General features: G+C 51.8%; 1 protein-coding gene and 1 long non-coding RNA gene across 8 annotated transcripts; one reads left to right on the plus strand and one right to left on the minus strand.

Moving 5' to 3' along the window:
* Positions 1 to 1,270: 1,270 nt before the first annotated feature.
* On the minus strand, positions 1,271 to 25,574 carry KLF11 (KLF transcription factor 11). 3 transcript variants are annotated; one of them, XM_009237545.3, is made up of 4 exons: positions 25,448 to 25,574; positions 9,681 to 9,950; positions 7,495 to 8,440; positions 1,271 to 3,873 (listed from the first exon to the last, which is right to left on the minus strand). In XM_009237545.3, the coding sequence occupies exons 2-4, from the start codon at positions 9,939 to 9,941 to the stop codon at positions 3,593 to 3,595; spliced, it is 1,488 nt and encodes a 495-aa protein (XP_009235820.1). In that variant the 5' UTR covers positions 9,942 to 9,950; positions 25,448 to 25,574; the 3' UTR covers positions 1,271 to 3,592. The 3 variants fall into 3 exon arrangements, with proteins under 3 accessions (XP_009235820.1, XP_002812344.1, XP_002812345.1); XM_002812298.4 differs by lacking the exon at positions 25,448 to 25,574 and adding an exon at positions 12,330 to 12,561; XM_002812299.6 differs by lacking the exon at positions 25,448 to 25,574 and adding an exon at positions 11,636 to 11,867.
* Positions 12,549 to 17,010, plus strand: LOC112132055 (uncharacterized). Of its 5 annotated transcripts, XR_008522212.2 has the most exons (5): positions 12,552 to 12,786; positions 13,034 to 13,078; positions 13,261 to 13,404; positions 14,402 to 14,501; positions 15,086 to 17,010. It is a non-coding gene; the product is annotated as an uncharacterized LOC112132055 (long non-coding RNA). The 5 variants fall into 5 exon arrangements; XR_002913893.3 differs by having other exon boundaries at positions 12,549 to 12,786; positions 13,034 to 13,404; XR_008522211.1 differs by lacking the exon at positions 13,034 to 13,078 and having other exon boundaries at positions 12,555 to 12,786.
* Positions 25,575 to 26,470: the final 896 nt, after the last annotated feature.

A 26,470-nucleotide genomic window follows, 5' to 3' on the forward strand; every position in this document is an offset into this window, starting at 1 on the left:
CGCAGGAACTGAGAAAACACTGTCCACCCCTGGATCTGAGAAATGCTGGGTGTTTTCTTAGGGAAGGAGCAGAGTCCTGCTGTTGCCCTCCTCCTGACATGTGTATTCCCAAGTCTCTCCTCGCGAGCCCGTGGGCTCCTAGCCTCACCCAGGCAGGGACCTCCTCCCTCGGCTGCTGTTGGCTCAGGCTCCCTGCGCCTCCCTGAGACAGCCCTTTCTAAGACACTTTCCTCTGCTGTTCCAAAGACCTAGGGCCAGTTGTCCCCAGTCACACACGTTGCCTGGACACCTGCTGCTGACATCGATTGGTGGATCCGTGAGAGCATTCTCTGTTCCCAGGAGTGGGGCACGCTCGTGCACGTGTGAGCGCATGGGAGAGCATAAGGCTGTCAAAGAAGTGTAGCCAAGCGCCTCACAGAAGAGAGAATCCGTGTGTTTTTTGTTTTTTTTTTTTCCTTTTTCCTTTCTGGCAATGAGGCAGGAGAAAAGTCTTGTCAGTTGCCACGAGAGGGATAATCACAATTGCGGCTCTAATACTCCACTCTAGAAGGAGGCTCCGTAATCAGGCCTTTTGTGTGGTGAGGGTCTGGACCCCCTGGGGACAAATCAGACTTTCTGAGGTGGGCAGGGGCTGTGTTTTCTGAGGATATATGGCAGCGTTTAGTTTCAAGAGTTAGGAAGGAAAAGAAGGAAGAAGAGTGAAGCCTGTGGCTCCATGATGTACTTTGTAATCCTGGGCCGGGGGTTGAAGGAAATAATGGAAGAGACTTCCAAGCACTTCCTCCAGAGTAGCTGGAAAACCACTTTCAATTCTGCCTCTTTGCAGCCACCCCCTGGCACAGGAAGGGCACGAGCACTGACGGCCACAGGGTCACCCGGCACACGACTGGGTCTGTCTGGACCAGACCCACTGCCAGAGTGGCCACTTCACATTGGCTTTTTGAGACACGGTCTTGCTCTGTTGCCCAGGCTAGGGTGCAGTGGTGTGATCGTAGCTCACAGCCGCCTCGAATTCCTGGGCTCAAGGGATCATCCTGCCTCAACTCCCCAAAGTGCTGGGATTACAGGTGTGAGCCACCATACCCGGCTCGCTTCACATTTTTTTCAGAAAGAACCCTCCAAAGAACCTAAAGAAACAGAATAAAACTCCAGAAAACAAAGAGGAGAGTTTAGTTTGAGCCAATACACAATGAATTTTATAGACTCTTCCAAAAAGTCTCTAGGTATACTTAGGCCGCCAGGCACAGTTAAATGACACAGGACACACATCCAGTTTAAAATCAAGTTTTATATGATTCAGAGAAAAGTTACATTATACATACTCATTTAAATAATATCAAAGTCTGTTACATAAAACATAATTATGAAACATTTTAAGTCTTATCATTCAAACTACTTAAAAGGCTCAAAGTCACAAAAGATCAAGCAAAACTGCCCAGGCAATAAAGTGCACGAGGGGAGCCCACCTCTCCAGCGGCCATCAGCACCCAGAGCCGCCAGCTGAGGGCTCCATGCCGAATCCATACACAAGGTTTGTGGTTCTCAGAAGAGTTTTCAGACAGGAACTGTTTCCAACTTAAAATCTTTCAACAGACAAATGGAGGTGGAAGGGGAATGGTTTACACAAAGTATTTCCAAATGTAATCAAGAAATGGAAGTGTAAATTAAAACCATTTCCAACATGTATCTCTTCTTTAGAAATATCACTACTTGGAGAATGTTGTGACAAGCAACCAAATACTCAAAAGACCTTACCCACCAGAATACTGGCAGGACTAACATTACTCTGCATGTCATAATTAAGAAAAATATCCAAATTTGATGCCATTTATAGTGTGTACAGTCAAAAATGTGTATGCTGATTTTGATGAGCGGGAGAAAGGACTGGGTGGTGAGGAAACATGAACTATGCACAACATGAGACAACAACTGTGCTGTCTCACGACGACAGGGCACTCACCTATGGAGTGTCCACACTGAAAACCTCCGAAACACACACACATTTGTGTCAAGTAACAGCTGATACTAAGGGGCAAGTTAATGGGTATCAAGTCACACACAATGAATGACCAGGTGGAGATTTTATCAGACTACAAAGAACAAAACACAAAACCTAATTTTATTCAATATTCCACCTTACCATCATTTAAATAAAGGTAAATGCCGGTAATTAACACAGACAAAATTTAAATACATACTGCACAATAAAAAAAATTCCCAGGCTACCAAATTAGTGCAACATTCTGTATGTTCCTACATTTATTCCATTGCCTGAACTTCCAATGTTTAACAAAAACCAGTGTCAGTGGCTTCTTGAACACAGGCGGCCACTCTCGTTTATCTATGTGCTCATACAGTTGAAAAATATTGTCCATCTATTTTCTAGGCAGACTGTAAAACACACCATACCAAGTAATTTTCTGTTTGGTCAAAACAATTTCCTTCAAACAAAACCAACAGAAAGGCAGCTGGGTAGTATTACTGCCATTTAGCGTAACTTGCATCTCCTCGCGTTTCTAGTATTTGGCAAACAAAGGAAGCAGAATCTTGGCACTGCCTGCCTTCACATGCATCTCACCCCAGCTAAGCTGTGCTCTGGTGGAGTTTCATCCAACCAATACAGACATTTCCTTTTTTTCTGAGAAGTTACTCTACCCACAATATAGTACGGATAAGGCCACAGCAAAAGGAGTCAGAACTGACAACTGACAAAGCGGCTGGATTTGAGTGTTTATCTTTTTTGGTGTTTTAGGTACAAACAAGAACTGAATGGCTTGCTTTCAGCAGAGCCATGGCCAAGACTATTACAGACTAGATCCTGCAGCAAGTACTGGTCCCTGGGATCTGCCCAGTGGCTCATGTTCCTCTCTGCGGTACATCCTTCATGACACACCATGGACACAGCTCACTAGTTCCAGTCAACCAAAATTCTAGTTCTTGGGTGACGGGAATGATTGCCTAGAATTTCCTTGAAAACGTTATGAAGAAGCTGACTGCAAAATTTATTTTTCCCTTTTAAGAGGTCCTTATTCAACCAGGTCCGATTTCAAAAAGATCTAAAAGGCCAGATAACTTGTGATTTTTGTGGTGGAATAACATGTCGAGTTTACTAAAAGAAGGGCCATTAGAAAAAACTTTGTTATTAAACACTGAAAAGAAGGCTGCAAAATGATCTAGCTAGAAATTGGTGATCTGAGCACCAACAATATAAATATTTTTATAAAAACCAGTATAAAAATTAGTACCCTGTCTTATTTCTACAAAACATCAATAGAAAGGTTGTAAAAATCCAGATTTTGTAAACTTTATTGCCGAAATATTTGTTTGAATGCTGGTGATTCAGATTATCAAATTTTCTACCATTTCTTTAAAAAAACCCAAACAAAAAAACTTCTGAAACTACAAAAGATACTGAACAGGGTCCCAAGTGGAAAAGAAAAGTTAACATACTTTCATCAAAACCAGCTCCCCGATCTTCCCCTAGCCCCCAAGACCGTTTTTTTTGGGTGAGGCAGTGGGAGAGGAATCCATCAGTTCCATTCCTTAAAAGAGGCTTTTTAAAAACCCCATGAGGGATGTCCTAGTGGACCTTTCAGGCAGAGGCTGGCATGCTCACCAGTGGGCTCCCCGGGCTCTCTGCAGAGGCGATTCTGTTCAGCTTGCCAACCTCTGCCTGCCAGCCTGGGATCTTTTTGGTCGTCATGTGGCGCCGGGCATGCTTTGTCAGGTGGTCACTGCGCATGAAACGTCGGTCACACACCGGGCACACAAACTTCTTCTCCCCTGTGTGAGTTCTGCGGTGGCGAGACAGCTCATCGGAACGAGCAAACTTTTTATCACAGCCATCCCAGCTGCAGGTGAAAGGCTTCTCCCCTGTGAGGTGAGAAAATACACATTAAAGAGAAAAGAAATGCTAAGCACCTTATTCAAGGGGTTAATTCATGTCGTTTTAAAATCGTGTTCATCAAACTCAGAAGAAAGTGATATCTTATTATTCTGGATTTGGATGATTTGGGTCAAGAAATCCTCCAAAAGGCATTTATTCCTCCCACACTTAAGATGCAATATGTTAGTACCCAAAGATTTCAAGCTAATCTTTCAAAATATATTTAAAAATAAATCAGGTGAAGTATAAGTACAGGGGCTCAAACCTATAATCACAGCACTTTCGGAGGCTGGGGAGGATCAGTTGAGCACAGGAGGAGTTCCAGACTAGCCTGGGCAACAAAGTACAAAACCCAATCTTTACCAAAAAACAAAAATAAATTAATTAAAAATGTAGCATCCGGCCAGGTGCAGTGGCTCACGCCTGTAATCCCAGCACTCTGGGAGGCCGAGGCGGGCGGATCACAAGGTCAGAAGACCGAGACCATCCTGGCTAACACGGTGAAACCCCGTCTCTACTAAAAATACAAAAAAATTAGCCGGGTGTGGTGGTGGGCACCTGTAGTCCCAGCTACTTGGGAGGCTGAGGCAGGAGAATGGCGTGAACCCGGGAGGCAGAGCTTGCAGCGAGCCGAGATTGCGCCACTGCACTCCAGCCTGGGCGACACAGGGAGACTGTCTCAAAAAAATAAAAATAAAAAATGTAGCATGCAGCTGGGCACGGTGGCTCACACCTGTAATCCCAGCGTTTTGGGAAGCCAAGGTGGGCGGACCACCTGAGGTCAGAAGTTCGAGACCAGCCTGACCAACATGGCAAAACCCCGTCTCTACTAAAAATACAAAAATTAGCTGGGTGTGGTGATGGGTGCCTGTAATCTCAATTATTCTGGAGGCTAAGGCCAGGAGAATCGCTTGAACCTGGGAGGCGGAGGTTGCAATGAGCGGAGGTCACACCATTGCACTCCAGCCTGGGCGAGAGTAAGACTCCGCCTAAACAAGAAAAAAAAAGTAGCACCAGCTGGGCGCGGTGGCTCACACCTGTAATCTCAGCACTTTGGGAGGCTGAGGCAGGCGGATCATGAGGTCAGGAGATGGAGACCATCCTGACTAACATAGTGAAACCCCGCCTCTACTAAAAATACCAAAAAAATTAGCCAGGCATGGTGGCTGGCGCCTGTAATCCCAGCTACTCGGGAGGCTGAGGCAGGAGAGGAGAATGGCGTGAACCCGGGAGGCAGAGCTTGCAGTGAGCCGAGATCGCGCCACTGCACTCCAGCCTGGGCAACAGAGCAAGACTCCATCTCAAAAAAAAAAAAGGTAGCATCCATTCACTCTACCTTACTCCAATTTAAATATTTTTCAGGTTGGTAAATATATATAAAAAGCAATCTTATCCAAGGTAAACTTGCCCAGTCTCTACTTCTCATGAAAACTCGAAGTTTACAAAATGGTACAAGGAGATTCTTCAGAACTCTTACAGTTATTTATTTTTATTTTTATTTTTTGAGACGGAGTCTCACTCTGTCATCAGGCTGGAGTGCAGTGGCGTAATCTCGGCTCACTGCAACCTCCGTCTCCCAGGCTCAAGCGATTCTCCTGCCTCAGCCTCCCAAGTAGCTGGGACTACAGGAGCATGCCACCAAGCCCAACTAATTTTTGTATTTTTAGTAGAGATGGGGTTTCACCATGTTGGCCAGGATGGTCTGAATTTCTTGACCTCGTGATCTGCCTGCCTTGGCCTCCGAAAGTGCTGGGAATACAGGTGTGAGCCAGAGTGCCTGGCCAATTTTTTTTTTTTTTTTGAGATACAGTCTCGCTCTGTCGCCCAGGTTGGAGTGTAATGGCGCAATCTCCATTCACTGCAACCTCCATCTCCCAGGTTCAAGTGATTCTCCTGCTGCAGCCTCCGAAGCAGCTAGGATTATAGGCATGCGCCAGCAGGCCCAGCTAATTTTTGTATTTTTAGTAGAGACAGGGTTTCACCATGTTGGCCAGGCTGGTCTCAAACTCCTGACCTCGTGATCCACCCACCTCGGCCTCCCAAAATGCTGGGATGACAGGCGTGAGCCCCTGTGCAAGGCCTGTTATTGAATTGGAAGTACTTTAGGGAACACGGAAGCAACTTGTTTCAATCACTGCAGGTCATTCTGTCAGTATTTCCACAAGGTAAACTGAATAAACAGTAAAACCTCATTCAGTCACCTCCAGAATGTGGAAGCTGTGCTCTGGTGTAATGCAAAGTTCCCCTGGAGAGTCCCAGTGAAATGCAGAGCTCACCAAGTCAACAAGCCCATTAAAAGAGGCAGGCAGGTCAGTTCCCCTCAGAAACACCGTTCCCTGACACAGCCCCACGTCCATCTGCCATGCAAACAACCAACCCTCATTTACTGACTAGTGTCAGGCCCTTGTATCAAGTACCAGGAATATATCCAGGTGAGATAAATATATAACTAACTAAAAAACAAAGGGAGAATATGGTAAGACCTACAATAAACCACTAGGGTCAAAGAAGGAAGGAAGATAAAGAAACAATCTAATAACTAATCCTAGGAAGGCCCTCGGAGGGTTTCAGTAAGTAGAGATGGGCAGAGGGCCAAGGGGGAAGGGTGGAAATACGGAACCAGACACAGAACATTGGGGAGGCTGTTTCTGAATGGGCAGAGGCGAGTACTTCACGGGCCAAGTTTGGCCTTATCCTCAAGGCAAGCAGCCACTCAGTAGAATGGAGTAGTAGAGTTCCTCTTATAATATCTGAACACCAGACTGTACTTTATTCTACATGCGGAGGCTACCATGATCAGAGCAACAGAACACAAACTCACAGAACACCTGAGAAATGGTGCCCTCACCTACTGAAGCGATTGTCTATCCAGCAACACTCAGACCACTGCTGGGCAGCAGGGCAGCCACAGGTCCCATGGAGCTATTTAAACTTCAAGTATTAAAAAACGTAAAATTCAGTTCCTCAGGCACACTAGCCACACACTTGAGGTGTGAGCAGCCAGTGGCTACCCTAATGGACAGACAGCAAACATTTCCACTGTCGCAGAAAATTATGTTGGACAGAGCTGGTTAGACAAAAGACAGATCATTAGGTCAGCACAGTTTCTTGTGTGACTTACTTTAAATTAAAAACTACTCTCAGAAATAAGAAAACTATACTCTTTTAAAAAATATTTTAGAATTTGAACTTTTCTATAGTTTGGCCAGACCTTTTGCCACATAAACGTAAGTCACACTGGTAAGATACATTTACTAAATGTGAATGAATGCATGTTTTGTTCAAAAAAAAAAAAAAGCATGAAACGTCTACTGCAATGTGAACAGAAGGGGGCACTGTGAGTCACTCTAAAAGCTATCAAAAGACAATCACAGAACTATACTATATTTTATCTTCCAGGGCCAGCGCTCTGTATGCAAACTGCTGATGGCTGTGCTAACAACCCCCCCCTTACAAGGTTGTGCGGGCTTTTCAGAACCAAAGAAAAAGCCACACTTCCACCTTCACCAGGGGTTCTCATGATCCCCTCCCAGCCAAAGGCGGCTCAAGGTGTGCTTCCTAACCACAGGGTCTGGTGTGCCTGATGCCCTACCTGCCCCGGCGCTTACCTGTGTGAGTGCGAAGATGGGCCTTAAGGTGGGAACTTTTGAAGTAGGTCTTCCGGCAACCTGGGAAGCTGCAAACATAGTTCCTCCTTCGGGAAAAGTCTACCTGAGGGACACAGTTTTGGCTAGAGGCGATGAACACTGGAGCAGGGGCAAGGGGCAACAACTTGGTATTCCCAGCAGCCATGACATTGGCTGCACAGGGGGCAGGCGGAGGGAGGGCTCCCTGGGGCAGGACCAACATCACAGCTCCCTGAGGCACAGGAGGTCCCACGAACACAGGTTGAGGTGCTGGAGCAGCCTGAGCTAGGATGGGTCTCACAGTCCCCACAGACAACTGGGGAGGGGGCTTCAAAAAAGCTGGTAACATGCTACTTTGTCCAGTCACAGGGATCATCTGGCAAAGGACAGGGGGAGCAGGGACAGAGACAGAAATCAGAGAGGTGGTTTTCCTGGGCAGGTCATTTTCATAATTCTTTGGTGAGCAAGTCTGAACTGCAACAGGCCACCCTGCCTGCTGGCCTTTGTCAGTGAGCAGCAGGCCACTAGACTTGTGCAAGCAGGGCTGACAGGACACCAAGTTAGTGTTGAGTAAACTGTCTGTGAGGTGTGTGTCCTGCAAAGTTCCAAAGTGTCCCAGAAGCTGCTCTTCTCCTTCTTGGCTGTCAGAAAGCTGGCAATCTGGAGTCTGGGTGGTGGGAAAGCAGGCAGCAGGGCTCTCCCCAGTGTGTCGGATCACGCTGGTCCCCTTGGCCCTGCAGGGAGAGCTGGGCACTGGCTCCAAACTCAGCAAGCCCCTCTCCGTGCCCCTGCTCAGAGCTCTGGCCACTACGGCAGAGGACTGGAGGACATCCGTGGCTGTGCATGCTTTGGAATCTGTTACTTGGGGAGAAACAGGTGTCCTTGTTGATGGCTCCACGAGATCAGGGCTCTGAGGAGGAGTTATGCACTTGAAAAAAAAAAAGTACCATGTGAAAAGGTTGCTTTAAAATTTAAAAGGGATTTAATTCATCACAATGCTCCCAATACCTTTACACAGAATCATCTAGACACTCAGCTAACCCTGTTTTCAACATCCCAGTGGGTTTCAAGGCTGCATGGGGCACTTTGCTTTCTCAGCTTATTCCCACAGTGTTTACCTCTCCCAAACCTACACAAGAGCCCAATGCAGGGAACTCTGAGAGGAGCTCCTGGTCACCAGGCCCACCACTTCTGCAACCCTCCCGACAACCCACAGGCCCTTCCCATTCCTCTCCAAATCTACTTTCTACACTCTTCTTTCAGAGCAAGCTTCCAGCCCAGGACAATCACAATTTCCACTTCTGTTAGCAACCTACAGTTCTCAACTTCTCCAAGCTGAGATGCAATTTTTCCAAGTACTTTCACAGATGTAGCAAATTAAAAAACCAAAAAACAGGAGTGACTTACTGCACCCAACTCACAGAACTCACATTAAGGAGTCGGCTGCCACAGGAGGGCAGAGATGCCACCCAACGAAGGCAATCTGATGTCAAAGTACATGCTTTCTCCAGCTACTACCGATATATCCTGATACTAGGCTGGGTCACCAGGAGAACCTAAGCTCCACCCCGAGATTCCCCTGGGGAAGTAAATTTCACTTTCTCACATTAATCTGTAGGTTTCATCCCACGGACATTAACCATGTAGCTAGCAAGGTATCATCCATCCACAGAAAGAGCACATTTTTCAGATATGAAGGAAGAATTTCTTTTTTTGTTCTTTTATTTTTTTTTGAGATGGGGGTCTTGCTCTGTCGCCCAGGCTGGAGTGCAGTGGCGCGATCTCAGCTTACCGCAACCTCCACCTCCCAGGTTCAAGAGATTCTCCTACCTCAGACTCCTGAATAGCTGGGACTACAGGCGCCCGCCACCACACCCAGATAAATTTTGTATTTTAATAGAGACGAGGTTTCACCATGTTGGTCAGGCTGGTCTCGAACTCCTGACCTCGTGATCCGCCTGCCTGGCCCTCCCAAAGTGCTGGGATTACAGGCTTGAGCCACCATGCCCAGCTGAAGGAAGAGTTTCTACTCCTTCAGACCCACACAGAGAGGGTATGCAACTTATTTGCCAGCGTCCCAGGGAATCTTCTCACAAGTTCTTCAAACCACTGAGTTCAGCTACCCTAGTCATTTCACAAAAATGCTCCTCCCTCCCACCTCCTCTTACCAGAGTCGATAAAGAATGGAAGTCTTTTGGTAGTTCAGGTGTGGCTGCATCCATATGCACAGTGGTGGTGACATCCCCAGAGTCAGAGACAGGCGTGAGGGGTCGCATCCGCAACAGGTCACCTTTCTGGGATCTCTGACCCCAGGAGCTCATACAAACAAGAGCCTCGACAGCTTCCATGTCTGTTTGCTCCAAGATGCTGCAAGTAGACCTTTCGCTGTCATGCCGCTTCCTCTCCAGGATGGACTCACATATGTCCATGATGTCAACCTAAAGGCGACACAACACAACGGCTTCTCAGTGCAGGGGAAATACAGAGGCCACCCATGATGGGCATGTGGATATGCATACCAGAAGCCTACAGTAAGCATGTAATGCACATGCAATACTCTATAGCAACAAACACCGAGCTGTAGTAAAAGACATTCAAGGAATGCTCATGACAATTCGGCTTTTAAGCCAACATTTCAAAGACAGAACTAAGCTGGCAAGCGTTGCCACCAAAAATCCTGACTCTTAAAAAAGGCTACTAAGTTCACATTTTTCTTGGGTAAATGATTAATAAAATTAACTCCTGAGGTTCAAGCCAAACAGTGGCTGGGGTAAAGCAGCTGCCCAACACTGAGGCCATCAAGTCGGTCTGCCAGTGGCCGTGGTGCCCAGATGGCTCTCTGGGGCGGCAAAGCCGCCAAAGCAGTGTCCCTACAGATGCTCTCAGGGAGTCTGGGGCCTTTCCCCTAGGCCTCCAGCACTCCAAGCAGGTAGGGCCCATGGCAATTCCATCAGTTCCCTCCACAGATTCGGGAGTGGAAGTCATCTGTTACTGTCCCAAGGCTAGCAGGTGGTGACAGGAAGCCAACCTGCCGCAATCCTGGAAAGGATCTCTTGGCAGTTTTTTTTTTTTGAGATGGGAGTCTCAGTTGCCCAGGCTGGTGTGCAGTGGCACAATCTCGGCTCACTGCAGTGCCCACCACCACACTTGGGTAATTTTTGTATTTTTAGTAGAAAGAGAGTTTTGCTATGTTGGTCAAGCTGGTCTCGAACTCCTGACCTCCCGAGTTCAAGCAATTCTCCTGCCTCAGCCTCCAGAGTAGCTGGGAGGCATCCGCCACCACGCCCAGAAAATTTTGTATTTTTAGTAGAGACGAGGTTTCACCATGTTGGCCAGGCTAGTCTCCAACCCCTGACCTCAGGCGATCCACCCGCCTTGACCTCCCAAAGTGCTGGGATTACAGGCGCCCGGCCTTGTTTTTTTGAGACAGCGTCTTGCTCTGTTGCCCAGGCTGGAGTGCAGTGGCACCATCTCGGCTCACCACAACCTCTGCCTCTCAGGTTCAAGCGACTCTCCTGCCTCAGCCTCCCCAGTAGCTGGGATTACAGGCGCCCACCACCATGCTCAGCTGATTTTTGTATTTTTAGTAAAGAGCGGTTTTCGCCATGTTTGTCAAGCTGGTCTCGAACCCCCGACCTCAGGTGATCCGCCCACCTCGGTCTCCCAAAGTGCTGGGATTACAGACGTGAGCCACCGCACCCGACCCTCACCATCTCTTTAATCTGGAGGGGAGGAGGAGGGAACAGGCTGGAAAGAGCTGATCTCTTCCAAAAGAAAACTAATCCGGGGGTGAGAGAGTGATATTACTCTGAGAAGAGTAATATACCTCCCTCCCAGGGAGGTTACAGTGGGCTGAGATCGCGGGCCCACTGCACTCCGGCCTGGGCGATAGAGTGAGACTCCGTATTAAAAAAAAACAAAAACGGAAAAGAAACTTTAAATGTACGAAGATACACGTTTCCTCTCAATCTGCCATGCACCAAAGCATCAAAGCTTTCCGTCTGCCCCGGTTCCCCGAGATCAAACAAGACGAGGCCACCTCAAATCCCCCGCCTCTGTCTCGCAGGCTGCGCCACGAAACCCCCCTGTGAAGTCACAGAACCGGACGCCGAGGCCCGCTCACCACACGGGCGGGAAGGGGCTCGCCCAGCCCATAGTGCCCGCAAACCACGAGGCCCGCGCTCGGCCTACGTCCACGGCTACCTCCCCGAAGCCCCCGGGTCGCGACGCTTAGGGCCCCCAACGCTCGCGTGCCGCGTTCCCGCCTCCAGGCGTTGCCCCGCCCCCAGGGCCGGGCGGCGCTCCCGACTCCCGTCGTTGCCCCGGCCCCCAAACCTTGCCCCGCCCCCAGGGCCGAGCGGCACTACCGCCAGCCGCTCTTACCCCGCCCCACGGCCACGTGCCCCGCCCCCAGAACCGTGCCGCGTTCCCGCCAGCAGCTCTTGCCCCGCCCCCACGGCCGCGTGCCGCGTTCCCGCCAGCCGCTCCCCCGCCCAACGGCCGTCCAGCTCAAAGGACCGGGGTGACGTCATGGCTGGAAATAGCCGCAAGGCCAGCGGGGCGGGGCCGCCCCGGAAGCCCAAGACAAAGCTGCGCGGGGCACACGCCCCCTCCTCGCCCCCGCCGACCCGGGCGCGCCCCGCGCGGCCACCGCCCCGCCCGACTCCGGAGCCCGCCCAGGCCCCTACCGGCGCGGCCGCAGCGAAGCGCCGCACGCCCCATCTCCCGCATTCACAGGCGCGCAAGCCCCACACCGCGTCCCCCGCCTCGCCCCTGGCTCAGACGAGTAGTGCCGCCGCGGCAGCCCCACCACTCACTGCGCGCGCGTCGTCTGGGCCCGCGAAGTCCGGCGTGTGCATCGTGCCGGCCGGCCGGGAGCAACAAAGCGGCCACGGGGCGTGAGCTCGGGCGCAGCAGCGGCCGCACGTGGGCTGCGGGCGGCGGCGGCGGCTACCTGGAGCTCCTGCGGCCGGCACGCGCCTCGCCCGCCCGCGCGGCACTGCCCCGGCGCGGCCCTCGCGGCGCGGGAGGGGCGGGGTTGCCGCGGAGGGAGCGGCCGGCGGGGCGGGGCGCAGAGGCGAACCAAAATACACCGCGCCCCTAACGGGGCGGGGCCGGCCGCCACCCGCCAATTCGTGCCCGGCCCGTACCCGGCCGGCCAATGAGCGCCGCGGGGGGCCGCGTGATCGGAGCCTGGCCGAGGCGTGATCGGGCTGGGCGGGACGCGGCACGTGTTTTGGTCGGAGCGAGGGGCGGGGCCTGAGGCCCTGGAAAGTAAGGGAAAGGTCGCAGAGGCGCCGGGGGCGCGCGGGGCGGAGGGGGCGGCGCGGGGGCGGTGGCGGCGGCTGGGGAAATCCCAGGGCCGGAGCCGGACTCGGTGCGGGGAGAGGGGACCGCGCTTATAGGAAGCTCCTGCAGCCCCACCGGCTGAATCCATCGGTAGCGGAGACCCACCTAGAGGCCTCAACCCGGCTTTTGTTTGCTTGTTTTTAACTTCTGTCAGTCTCCCTTCGTCTCTTAGGAATGCGTCCTTGACCGGAGAGGTCGGAAAGCTGGCCAGTTCTAGGTGACATTCCTGCATCCGGTCATTTTTGCAGACACCGGGAGTCAGAGCTTCTCGGCCTGAGTGTCCGCTGACGCCCCTCCTCTGGCGTCTCTGGGCCTCTTCCGCTCTGTTACGGGGTCAGGGGAAGCCGAAACGGGCAGTCACCCAGAAGGCGCCCGCTGAAACCCGCCCATTCTTCCCAGGCCCCGAGAAAACGCCGCCCCCTCCGGGAAGTCCTCGAGCCTGCAGGAGACATCTGGCCCGCTGTCCAGGGCACTTTTTTTTTTCTCCCTATATTTCGGTTGCTCGCGTCTCTTGGTGTGGTTTGCCCACGTCTGCAGCGCCAGGTTCGTGGAGAGCAGGAACCATGCTGTTTGTTTGCGTCGCCGCAGCCTTCAGCTCAGCGAGGAGCCACCCCTCCGTCCGTCCACTGCGCGCGCCTTTGCTGAGCTGTGATGCGGGTTGGCGCTCAGTGCAAAGGGCAGAGGCCGCAGTGAGGAATCCTCCTTTTTTAAAAGCTCACATCCAGGGAGCGGGAGCAGAGAGAGAATCCCGGCACCCCGGGGCTTTGCTCTGAGCGAGAGAAGCCTGGTCTCAGGGGAACAGGCCGGGCCCCACCACTCACATGAGCAGGACTCTGGTCCCCACTTGCTCCTTCGGGGCCCACTCGGGTTGGGCAGAGGAGTTGACCAGGCTGAGGAGAGGGTGTTTGCTGAAATAGTAAGAGGGTTTAAGACGAATGAACCGTGATAAACTGCTTGCATGAAGACCCCGGAGGCTCTGAGAGGGGCGCAGGGTGTTCTGTGTATAGAAAGTTAAGTCTTAGATACACACTGGAATATTCTCTTGCCTGGACTCCTGCATTCGCCTTATAACTGGTCTCCCTGTGTCCACTCCAGCTCCCAGAGCCCTTTCCCACTCAGCACCCCCAGGGGTCTTTAACCCTTTGAGTGGCTCCCACTGTACTCAGTGTAATGCTTCTCCTCCCCACTGTGGCTTGTGAGGGACCCAGCAGGGACCCAGCCCCTCCCTCTCCAGCCCCATGCCTCTCCTCACGCCCCCGAGTGACAGCCTGGGCCTCCTCTTGGACACCTGTCCCACCAGCCCCTCTGCCGGCTCCAGGTCCTTGCACTTGCTGTTCCCTAGAATGCTTTTCCCCCAGATGCCGCCTTTACTGTCACCCGCAGTCCGCCTAGACAGGCCTCCTCTAGGGGACACACCCTCGGGGCCGACCTCCAGTCCCCTTCTGGCGGGCATTCTCGTTTTCTTCCTCCACAACACTTTTCTTGAACTGTCCCTTTTCCATTACTTCAGTTATTTTTTTATTATCTGTCTCCCCACCAGAAGGACTCTCCCAAGGCCAGGGAGCCTGGCTGTCTGATTAGTCCACGTAGGTGAATGAGCGAATCGAAGGTATCTACCAGCCTCCCTGCTTGAACATCCGGTGAGCACCTCTAATTGTGTCCTTAAAAAAACTCAACTCAGGGCCGGGCGCGGTGGCTCACGCCTGTAATCCCAGCACTTTGGGAGGCCGAGGCGGGCGGATCACTGAGGTCAGGGGTTCAAGACCAGCCTGGCCAACATGATGAAACCCCGTCTCTTCTAAAAATACAAAAATTAGCCTGGCACGGTGGCAGGTGCCTGTAATCCCAGCTACTCAGGAGGCTAAGGCAGGAGAATCGCTTGAACCCAGGAGGCAGAGATTGCAGTGAGCCGAGATCGCACCACTGCACTCCAGCCTGGGCATCAGAGACTCAGTCTCAAAAAACAAACAAAAAACTGAAGTCGGATTCCAGCCAAATCTGGATTTCTCACCTCCGTGAAGGGTACAGCTGGAGACCCTGTTCCTTGATCTAGAAACCTGAGCGTCACCTTTACCTCCTCCCTTTCCCACAGTTGCTTTCTTCTGCCCATTACGCCATGCCCTTCTTCCTTCTCAGTTCCTCTCAAACTCTTAATGTCACCCACGCCAGCCCTTGTCCTGGCCACCACCTGCTTGCCTGAATTGTTGCCACTGCCTCCCAACAGGTTTCCGTCTCTCCAGCCAGACGCCCTACAATCTGCCCTCACCTCACTGCCAGAATGATCTTCTGGAAGCAGAGATGGAGCTGAACCTGTATTCAAGCCGTCAGTTGGAATCCAAACAGTTATAGGACTGACTTCAGGCTCCATGGCCAGGAACCCATGAGTCTTTGTAGCTAGGCTCCAGCCAGCACTTCCTGCATCATTTCTGACCAGTTTCCCAAACTGCTTTCCCAGCTGTCTTCCTGCCCCCACTGACCCAATACAGAACCCTGTACTCTCAAGGTCACGCCACTCTCTTCTGTTTCTAGACAGCATTCCTTCTGCGTGGAACATGCCAACCCTTGTCTGCTTTGACTTTGTAAAACTGCATGAGACGGCCGGGCGCGGTGGCTCACACCTGTAATCCCAGCACTTTGGGAGGCCGAGGCAGACAGATCACCTGAGGTCAGGAGTTTGAGGCCAGCCTGGCCAGCATGGTGAAACCCTGTCTCTACTAAAAATACAAAAAATTAGCCAGGTGTGGTGGCGGGCGCCTGTAATCCTAGCTATTCGGGAGGCTGAGGTAGGAGAATCGCCTGAACCCAGGAAGCAGAGGTTGCAGTGAGCTGAGGTCATGCCATTGCACTCCAACCTGGGCTACAAGAGTGAAACTCCGTCTCAAAAAGAAAAAGAAAAGAAAATGACTGCATATGACTCCCCAGCGAAGCCCTCCCTGATTGGCGTCTGCTGAGGCCAATGCCTCAGCAGAAGGCAGCATGCCTGGGCTTTGGAGTCGGACCTGGATACAAATCCTTGTTTTGCCGGTATGACCTTGCCAAGTCTTCTTTCCTGCAGGGCAGAAGGCGGCAGCAGCTCTCCCTGAACTGGCAGTCTGGCTTCTCTTGCCCCAGGGTCTGTTTCTGCTCCTTGGACGGCAGGCACATGTGGGAACTGTACCCTCTTCAGCCATGAGCCCCTGTTCTGCCCACATCTAGCCCATCTTCCAGATGGACAGACAGGCTGTGGTCGTTGCCAAACCCCTGATTCTGGCCCTGTCCGCAGTCAGAGGGATGGCAATTTGTAAGCTACAGACTATTGCGAATCATTCACTTGGAGACTTCGCCAAGACCACTGGCACCAGGCTCCGTAGACCCTCGGGAAGAGCATGGTCTGGCAGGCAGACTGGATGTGGCCACAGATAACATCCCCTAAGGGGAGAGCGTGAGCCTGTAGGCCAGGATGCCACCACTTTCTCCTTTGTCCTTCCAGAGAGAGCCTGTGGCTATGCACGCTTGCTGCTACAGAGGGTAGTGCTCTATACCTCCTGGGCTCACTTACTGACTTCAGTCTTAGGGCTTATTGCAACTGGTACATAACGATCAACCTCATACTTTGTAATGGTTAAGTAATATTCCATCATATGGATGTGTCATTTATTTACCATTCTGGTTAAATAACCAAGATGTTTAGTTTCCAGTTTTTCCAGGAACATCGTGCCCCTCCATCATTTGCCCACCTGGAAGGATAACTACAGGATAAGCAGCTCTTAGAACTGGAATTGCTGAGTTAACTGCTCTGTGCATTTCCTTGCTTTTTCTTGCTTTTCTTTTCTTTCTTCTTCTTTTATTTATTTATTTTTTTGGGTAAATTTTTATTGAAGTATAGCATAGCGTAGATATAGGAAAGTGGAAAAACTTAAATGTACAATTCAATGAATTTTCACTAGGCAAACACACTGTGTCACCAGCACCCAGATTTAGAAACAGAATATTACCAGAATCCCAAAAGCCCCTGGGCTGCCTTGCAGTCACTATTTACCCTTTCCCTGATCCCCTGCATAGGATAATACTTACCATGGCCTCTGACACCGTCGGTTGGTTTTGGATGTATTGACACTATTTTTGTGTGTGACACTTTTATAATACAAAGAAAATCATACAGTATGTTCAGTTTGGGGTCTGGCTTCTTTTACTCAATGTGTTGTTGTGGGCAGTTGGAGTTTGTTTATTCTCATTCTTCTGTTCTCTTTCTCTTTGGTTGAGCTTACTGGGCTGGAAGCAGTACAAGGACCAGAACATGCTGTGAGCTGACCAGCCGCTGGGCTGGCTGTCTGGTTGACAAATGACCTAACAAATGGTTGACAAAATGAATGGATGAATGAATCACAGATCCACTAATCCACTGACCTGTTCAATGCCTGACTCGAAATTGAGTGTCCATTCCTCCCAACACCCCAGGGCCCCCGTCTCCCTTTGCTAGGAGCACTCACGATGGTGAGCAGAGAGGTCTGTAGGGGTAGCTGAGGCACAGATCATCCAGGTCAACCTGCGTATTTTACTGATGGGGAAACTCAGGCCTAGCAACTTCACACAAAGCCACTTTGCTCAGGGGAGAAATCATCATGACACTGTGTCTGATGTGGTTGAGGTACGAAGGAGGACCAGGTCAGAAGACGTTTATTAAATACCAAAAGTAGGCCAAGTATCGTGCTAGGGGCTAGCTCTTCATGCCTTTGGATCCCCTGATTTCAGCCCCATCTATAGATGAAGCCACTGAGGGACGAGAGGTAAAGCCACTTGCCTGTCATTGCTGGCCAGTGAGCGGAGGGCCCAGGATCCATCCCTCCAGCTCGGGTGCAGTGCTGCTTTCTCCCAACTGCCTGCCCCTGGAAAAGGGGCTGCTAAGAGCACGTGCTGAGTCCTTATAAGCTGGCCCAGAGTCAGGGGCTGTGGGCAGCTCCCACCAGGCACAAAAGGGGGTGCTCAGTCCCATCACTCCAGGGAGGGTGAGGAAGCTGGTGTGCTTTGTTCCTGCTGTGGCTGCCATACCCCTCCCCGCACTGGACACACCTCCTGCTGCGTGGCTCTGGCTGCCTCAGTGGCTGCACTCGGCCTTCTTTCTGTGTCTCCAGGCTGGGCTATGACCTCACTGTGTGATAAGTCTTCAAACCTCCCAAGAGGGAGGACCAGCTTGGCTTAGGCTTTTAGGCTCAGAGTAGAGGGGCCACATGGCCCAAGGAAACTTTTCCCAAAGGAATTTTTGCCAAAGGAAAGCCCCAGAATGGGGCTATGGGTGTAGTGGGCCCTGAAAGCTTCTTTGAGGACATGGGCACTTGGCAGGGGCCTTGCAGAGGCTGGGCTAGTACAGCCTATGGTGGGGAACGGGACCCCTTGGTGCTCAGGGCTGTGGGACTGTGGAGGAACAGGAACCACCCTCGGCCCTTCCCATCCCTACTGTTCAGCAGGAAACTGACTCAAACAATGGTACATCCTATATACCAAGAGCCGTGCTGGCACAGGCGTTGGGGGAAGAGGTGGGACCCAACTACTCGTGTCTGAGGAACTGGTGGGAGGGCTGGTCTGGGACAGTGCCCAAAGAAGACATCATTTGAGCTGGGAGTTAAGGACAGATAGGAGGTAGCCACCCAGGAAACAGAGGTGCCCTTTTGGTACTAGCTTCATACCTCGTCCACCTTTGCATTCTCCAGCTCTTAGCACAAGACCCTCCTATGCGGTGGGTGCCCAGTGAATTGAAATAAGCCTAGGAAGAAACTTAGGCCATTGTCCAGGCCAGTGGTTTTCCAGCATGAGCCCAGAAGGCGTGTTAAAACACAGATTGCTGGGCCTCCCCGCTGGCCGGTGACTGAGCAGGTCTCCGTGGGGTCTGTGAATCTGCACGTCTTTTTTTTTTTTTTGAGACGGAGTCTTGCTCTGTTACCCAAGCTGGAATGCAATGGCATCATCTCAGTTCACTGCAACCTCAACCTCCTGGACTCAAGCAATTTTCTCGCCTCAGCCTCCCGAGTAGCTGAGATTACAAATGCCCACCACCATGCCTGGCTAATTTTTGTATTTTTAGTAGAGATGGGATTTCGCCATGTTGGCCAGGCTGGTCTCAAACTCCTGACCTCAGGTGATCTGCTGGCCTCGGCTTCCCTAAGTGCTGAGATTACAGGCGTGAGCCACTGTGCCCGGCCAAATATGCATGTCTAATAAGTTCCCAGATGTTGTTGACACCACTGGTCCAGGAATCGCGACAGTGAGAACCACTGATTTAGTCCAATCTCTGCATCTTACAGAAAGGGAAATGGAGACACAGAGAACAGAAGCAGCCTGTCCCAGTTACTCAAAGTGTGGACAGAGGAATGACTAGACGCCCTGCCTCCAGACTCACGCTGAGTCCCGCCCCGAACTACACTGCAGTGCCACCCTGCCACCTCTTGGACAGAGTGCCCCAGGAGCAGCCCCAGAGGAAAGCCTCAGGAGCCCAGCATGTCGCTGGGCAACAGCACAAACCGCCGAGTGGCCTGGGAGGGCAGCCTTCCAGGGGTCCTCGTGGCTACCCAGCCCATCTGCTCAGCCAACTGCTTGCATCTGGGTGTGTTGCCAGCCTGACTTCCCCAGTGACCCAGCGTAGTGCTGGCACCAGCACAGACAGGGCAGCAGGGCCAGCCAGGCCAGGAGCTCAAGGCACTGGCAGAGTGACCAGTGGAGAAACATCTCACAGGGTGACTTGGTGTGGATCCCTGCGGGGCCTGAGCAGGAATCTGTTGGGATGCTGCTGTCATTCCTGTCCCCTGGGCAGAGCCAGGGGGCACTTACCCAGGTCTCTGCTCAGGCTGATGACTGGTACTGTGTGCCACTCAGCGTTGGGGGTGGGGAGGCCCAAGCCGGCTAGCTTCCTGACTCAGCACAAAAACGAATTTTAACCACTTGAAGGAAATGCCCCGTCTGAGGCAGGCCAGCCTCTGGCTCAGAGCTGAACACATTGGAACCAGGAGTCACCAGCCTCCCCCAGACAGGCCAGGCCCTCTGCCAGGGGCTTTCCTGGCACCAGGGCACTCATCACCACTGGCTCCTCCTGCTGGCCTGTTCCGTAGCCACAGCAGCTCCCCCTCTGCCCAGGAGCCGCCACCCAGGCTGCAGTCAGTGCCCCTCCCAGGAGTCCTCATGTGGGCATCTCTTCTATTGCTTGGTCAGTTTATACTTGTCTCTGCCCTAAACTGGGGGCTCCAAATCCAAAGACCATGGAAACCTTTACTGAGTAGGCCCAGTGCAGGCTGAGGCTGATCCTCACCGAGAAACTGGCAAAGCACTTAACCAGGGTGGGCTTATAAAGAGGCCTCATGCCCAGGTTGGTCTGCAGCCCCTCCCTGGACACCTTCCTGGCTCAGTGTCACTCATAGATCCATGCTGGGTCTCCTTGGGTCACTCTGGGCCACTCTGCATGGCATGGGGAGCTGAGAGAAGCACAGTCTGCCTGTCTGCAATCATCTGGCACTCACAGTTTGGACGGAATCGTCATTCCTTTCACTAACCCTAGCTGCCCTCTCCCCAGTTTACCACTGCTGTATGGGAACTTGAAAAAGTGGGTAAAATTAGCCAAGCGTGGTAGTGTGCACTTGTAATCCTAGCTACTTGGGAGGCTGAGGTGGGAGAATCACTTGAACCCAGGAGGTGGAGGCTGCAGTGAGCCGAGATCATGCCACCGCACTCCAGCCTGGACAACAGAGTGAGACTCCATCTTTAAAAAAAAAAAAAAAAAGAAAAGAAAAAGTGGGAGCCGTCACTCTACTACAAGAAGGACCCCTCTTACTGTTTGATGGTGTTGGGCCTTGGCAGGAGGGGGCGAGACCCTAGACTGAACTCACTGAACTCCCTGACTATAGGCTCAACTCCCAGAGGCAGTGATGGACAACCACCTGGGAGTTTGCTGTTTTGCTTTTTTATGCCCATTCACGTGTGGGCTGCTCTTCAGTAAGCAAGTTCCTGTTGAAGCTGGATATGCTGCCAGCCACTGGGCTGGGCACTGGGGAGAGAGGGGTGTAACAGTTCCTGTGTGACCTTGGGCCAGTAGCTTAACCTCTCTGAGCCTGTTTTCTCATCTGTAAAATGGGGATGGAAACTATAAGCACAGGATGTCATGGGAGTAAAATGAGATCATGCTCAGAAAAATACTTGACAAACGTGCCTGCCAATGACTACTTAATAAATGACTTTTTAAAAACTGTCCCTTGGTAAGGAAGCTCACAAGGAAAGTAATGATTATGGTATAGTTCACGAAATGCAAGGAGAAAGCACAGGGATGGAGCTCTCCCTTAGCACATGCCCCAGGGGAGGGGCTCACCTAGCTTAGAGGGAGGGGACAGGAGATAACGAAAATGCATTGTAAATAAGCAAATGGAAGCAAAGGTACAGTTCTGTACAGAAGAATTGCAAATAATATATGGAGAGAACTCCCCTCCAGGAAATGGAGCTTAATTTTCCTCCCCTTGAGTGTGGGCTGGACTTAGTGACACATTTCTAACAAATAAAGTATGGAAAGGGAGATAGCAGCTTTGCAGTGAGAAACCTTGCAGTCATCATTTCAATCAAGAAACAAAGGTTAATGTCACCAGTGATAAATTGTGTTGAAATTACCTACTCCTGATATGACGTGATGGGAAGGGCCCTTCATCGCCATTGTTATTCTTTCCAAAAATGCAGAACTCCAGTTTAATCATGAAAAAAACATCTGACAAACCCAAATGGAGGAACACCCACAAAATGCCTCGTCACTGCTTTTCAAAAGGGTCGAGGTCGTGAAAACCGAGAAAGAACTGAGAAACCATTTCACATCGGAGGAGGCACGATGGCTAAATGCACCCTGGTCGCCCTGGACTGGATCTGGAAATAGTAAAAGTGCATTAGTGGAAAACTGGTGAAATCCAACGAAAGTCTGCAGTTGGTGATAGTATTGAATCAATGTTAATTTCATAGTTTTGACAAATGTACCATGGTTACGAGAGATGTTAACATTAGGGGGAACTGGGTGGAGGGTACATGGTACTGTGTACTATTTTTGCAATTTTTGTTTGTTTGTTTTTGAGACAGAGTTTTGCTTTTGTTGCCCAGGCTGGAGTGCAATGGCGCGATCTTGGCTCACCACAACCTCCACCTCCCGGGTTCAAGCGATTCTCCTGCCTCAGCCTCCCGAGTAGCTGGGATTACAGGCATGTGCCACCACGCCCAGCTAATTTTGTATTTTTAGTAGAGACGGGGTTTCACCCTGTTGGTCAGGCTGGTCTTGAACTTCCAACCTCAGGTGATCCGCCCACCTCAGCCTCCCAAAGTGCTGGGATTACAGGCATGAGCCGCCGAGTCCCGCCTGTTTGTTTTTTGAGACGCGGTCTCACTCTGTCGCCCAGACTAGAGTGCAATGGTGCAGTATCAGCTCACTGCAGCCTCCACCTCCTGGGTTCAAGCAATTCTCCTTGAGAATCAGTGCCACCCGACTGGAACACATCACCTGGCAGCCCATTCTAGTACAGAGCAACAGCCCCCATGTCCAGGAAGTCCCTCTTTACTTCTTGCCAAAGTTGCCTGTGTTATCTGCCCCAAGCCATGCCACAGAAGTCCTCAAGCTAGGGCTCAGGCCCGGCTTGCTATCTCCCTTTCAGCACATAGATCAGCTCATTGAGCATGTGGCGCCTGCCAGGGAGTCGTGCTGAAGCTCATGCCCCCACACCAAGGGTCTGTGAGATGGCAGCCCCAGAGACTGGCCCAGGGTCCGGGGAGAGGGCCTCTAAGCCCCTTCTTCCTCAGGAAGTGCCCCTCACCTTGTCCTGCCCACAGGCAGCAGCAGTGTTGGCCCTGATGAGCGCTGGCATTGGGAAGGGGCAGCAGGAAACAGCTCCTCTGTGCAGCCTCCCTAGGGGCTGCCCCACAGCCCCACTCCCCGCCTGTGTGCTGCACACTGGCCACCTTGTTTGCTCTGGGAGCTCCTTTACCAGGGGCTTCCTGAGGCCTCCGGCCCTGCTGGTACCTGGAGGCCCCAGCCTCTTGGCTCAGGAGGAGGCCTGGGGCTGGGCGTGGTGACTTGCGCTTGTAATCCCAGCACTTTGGGAGGCCAAGGCTGAAGGATCACTTGAGCCCAGGAGTTCAAGAGCAGCCTGGACAATATAGCAAGACCCTGTCTCTACGAAAAATTTAAAAATCATACAATTTTTTAAAAAAGTAAAAAGGAGGAGGCCTGAGGGGCTACAGTGGCTGCAGAGTAGCATGACCACTGGGGCTGCGGAAGCATTTGCCCTGCGGGAGAAAGCGCTTTCGAGGGGGAAGGTGGGGTGTCTCTGACCCGGGCAGTGAACATGGGGCACCAGAGGGCAGCTTGACCCTGCTCCCAGGTGGAATCTCTGAACCCTTGTTTCATCTGCTCTCAGAGCCTGGCCTCCCCTGTCTAAGGCTGCCTGGGTTAGGAGCCTGGCACACACTGGGCTGCTATGCCAGTCTTTTACACACACATTTACCAGGCACTTTCTCTTTCGCCATCCCCTCATGATCAGCCGGCAGGGATCATTATCTGTAGGTGAGTGCAGGCTTAAGAGAGGCTGAGCGGCTTGGCCAGTCCCACAGGCAATGGTGGCTGAGGCCTCCCCAGGACCCAGGTATTCTGAGAGAGCCTCACACTGTGGGGCTGGGGGCCAGCATCTGTCCCAGCCATGCTATCCACGCACATGCAGGGGGTGGGAAGAGCTCTGGGGCTGCACACATCTGGGCTGCCAGTGTGTCTTCACCACTGTCTGGCTCTGCACCCCAGGATTTTGGGGTCGGCACATGGCGTAGGGGGTAGAAGGGTGCATCCTGAAGGGTGGACCTCTAATGCACCTGGCCAGACACAAAAAGGCAGCTGGGGGTGAGTCTGTGAGGAGTGGGCAGCAGGACCAGCACAGTGTGGAGAGGGCGGAGAGAGTGGGGAGGGCAGTGTGGGGCCAAGGGCAGGAGGTTCTGGGCGCATGTCAGGCTGCTCCTGTCTCACTGAGTATAAACAGCTCCTTAAAAGTGAGCTCCAAAACCCAGCTTACTGGGCCATTGATGGCAGGCTAACCTTCGGGGCGTGCCCAGTGTGTCCCAGAGGGGCCCAGGATGGGAGAGCCCTGTGGCCAGTCTGCAGCTGGTGCCTGCACAAACCTAGGCCCTGTGCTCCCTCTGGCACCTGGGTGAGGCCCCCTCAGGTGGAACAACTGCTAACTGCTCGTTAAAATACAAGAGTGGTGGGTCTGGGCATGGTGGCTCATGGCTGTAATCCCAGCACTTTGGGAGGCCAAGGCAGGCCAGATCACTTGAGATCAGGAGTTTGAGACCAGCCTGGCCAACATGGTGAAACCCCGTCTCTACCAAAAATACAAAAATTAGCTTGGCATGGTGGCGGGCACCTGTAATCCTAGCCGAGGCAGGAGAATTGCTTGAACCTGGGAGGTGGAGGTTTCAGTGAGCCGAGATCGTGCCACTGCACTCCACCCTGGATGATAGAGCGAGACTCCGTCTCAAAAAACAAAAACAAAAACAAGAGCTGGGGCGAGGGGCAGCAAGGCGATAAACATCACTTGGAAATTTGGGGCTTAAAAAACTGTGTAAAGGATCAATCTGCTTGTGAAGGCTAACAAAGCTTGGGGCTTGATTAACAAAATGCTCCTAATTTATCATTCTTAGTATTAGGACCAGGAGCAATATTAAGAATATTCACATAATGTGAACACACAGTTAATCATGTTAGCCACTATTTATCAAACACGGTGTGCCAGACACTGTTGCATACACACATACCCAGTCTCTCATTTAATTTTCACACAGACTTGTAGGTATCCTCAGCCTATTTTACAGAGGGAGTTGAGTGTGGGGGGGGGGTGGGGCTAAAGGGCTTGCCCAAGTCTCGCTCACACAGCTGGCCCAGATGAAGCCCTCTCTGCCCGCTGCCCCTGCCGCCCCTGCCCCAAGCCTTGCCCTCCCAGTGAGTGTGTGGCCTGCATCGTCATGTGTTTGTGGACTGTGGTGGGGGGAGGAGGGAATCCCCTATTTAGACGTTTTTTTTTTTTTTTGAGACAGAGTCTCACTCTGTCACCCAGGCTGGAGTACAATGGCACCATCTCAGCTTACTGCAACCTCTGCCTCTCATATTCAAGCGATTCTCCTGCCTCAGCCTCCTGAGCAGCTGGGATTACAGGTGCGTGCCACCATGCCTGGGTAATTTTTGTATTTTTAGTAGAGATGGGGTTTCACCATGTTGGCCGGCTTGTCTCAAACTCCTGACCTCTGGTGATCCACACAACTTGGCCTCCCAAAGTGCTGGGATTACAGGCGTGAGCCACTGCGCCTGGCGTCCCTATTTAGATCTTTAACTAATGCTTTTGTGACTGGCAGAGTGGAAAGATTTGTTTAATATTTTTATGTGGTGCTTTACATAAATTGTAGTATTATTATTGCAAAAGCAGCTCATCCTTATTACAGAAAGCAGAAATACAGAAAAGTACATAAAAAGAAAGTCCATTTTTCTCCTCTCCTTTGCCCTGTCCGTCTCCACCTCCCCCTTTTCCCTCCTTCCCCTTCTTCTTTCCATCCACCTGCTCACCTCTTTAATCCTGTGAAGAAGCAAGTGAGTCCTCCCCTCTTTCCTTCTGCCTTAGTCCAGTCGGCTGTCTCAAAACACCATAAACTGGGTGCTTCTCAACAACCGACGTTGATTTCTCACAGTTCCGGAGGCTGGAAATCCAAGATCAGGCGCCAGCATGTTTGGATTCAGGCAGGGGCTGTCTTCCGGCTTGCAGATGGCTGCCTCCTCATCACGTGCTCACGTGACAGCGGGGAGGCACCGGCCCTCTGGCCTCTGGTAAGGGCACTGATTCCATCATGAGGGCTCTCCCCGCATAACCTAATTACCTCCCAAAGGCCCCACCTCCTAATACCATAACGCTGGGATGAGGGTTTCAACATATGCATCTAGGGGGACACGGAAACTCAGTCTCTCGCATCCTCCTACCTCTTAAGGCAGGCGATCAGGGCTGGGCTTTCTTGGGTGTGGAAAGTACACACACATGCACACACACTCTCTCTGGTTTGGGTTTGGAATGTTTTCTGCTCACGAGTGTATTCCGTGGCAAACCTATTCCACTGCGCCTGGCTTTTTGCATCCTGGGAGTCAACACCCAGCCCACACTTGAAGCCCTAGCCCATTGGCTTTATGAGCTCTCCAGGAGCCACGCAACATTGTGAAGCCTCAGTTTCTTTAACTATAAAATGGGAGTAATAATTACAAGGCTAGGAGAAATGGAAAAAAAAAAAGATAAAATGGGAATAATAATAATAAAACACTCCAGGCTGAGTTGTTTCAAGAATTAGAGATTATGCTCCACAAACGTGGCACTTAAAGTCAGTCAACAATCCCCACCCAGAGCAGGGGAGTTTTTGGCTTGACGGGGCCAAAAGCAGAAACAGCTTGTGTGTGTGTGTGTGTGTGTGGCGGGGGTGGGGGTTGTTTTATGCCTATAGGAGAACGGGACAGCTGGGGTACTTCATTCTTGGGGGACTGCCTCTGTCACCCCAGCATGGGGGGACCCTGGAAAGCTTGGCAGGGACAGGGGCTGGGGTCTCCGGG

The sequence above is a fragment of the Pongo abelii genome, chromosome 12 (genome assembly GCF_028885655.2).
Source record: "Pongo abelii isolate AG06213 chromosome 12, NHGRI_mPonAbe1-v2.0_pri, whole genome shotgun sequence".
NCBI classification, from domain to species: Eukaryota; Metazoa; Chordata; class Mammalia; order Primates; family Hominidae; genus Pongo; species Pongo abelii.

Excerpts from the sequence above, each read along its gene's own strand:
- KLF11 (XM_002812298.4), bottom strand. The coding sequence starts at position 12,371 with ATGCACACGCCGGACTTCGCGGGCCCAGACGACGCGCGCGCA. Across the intron at positions 9,951-12,329 it reads GCCCAGACGACGCGCGCGCA|GTTGACATCATGGACATATG; the intron begins GTGAGTGGTGGG and ends TGTCGCCTTTAG. Across the intron at positions 8,441-9,680 it reads TCCATTCTTTATCGACTCTG|TGCATAACTCCTCCTCAGAG; the intron begins GTAAGAGGAGGT and ends TTTTTTTTCAAG.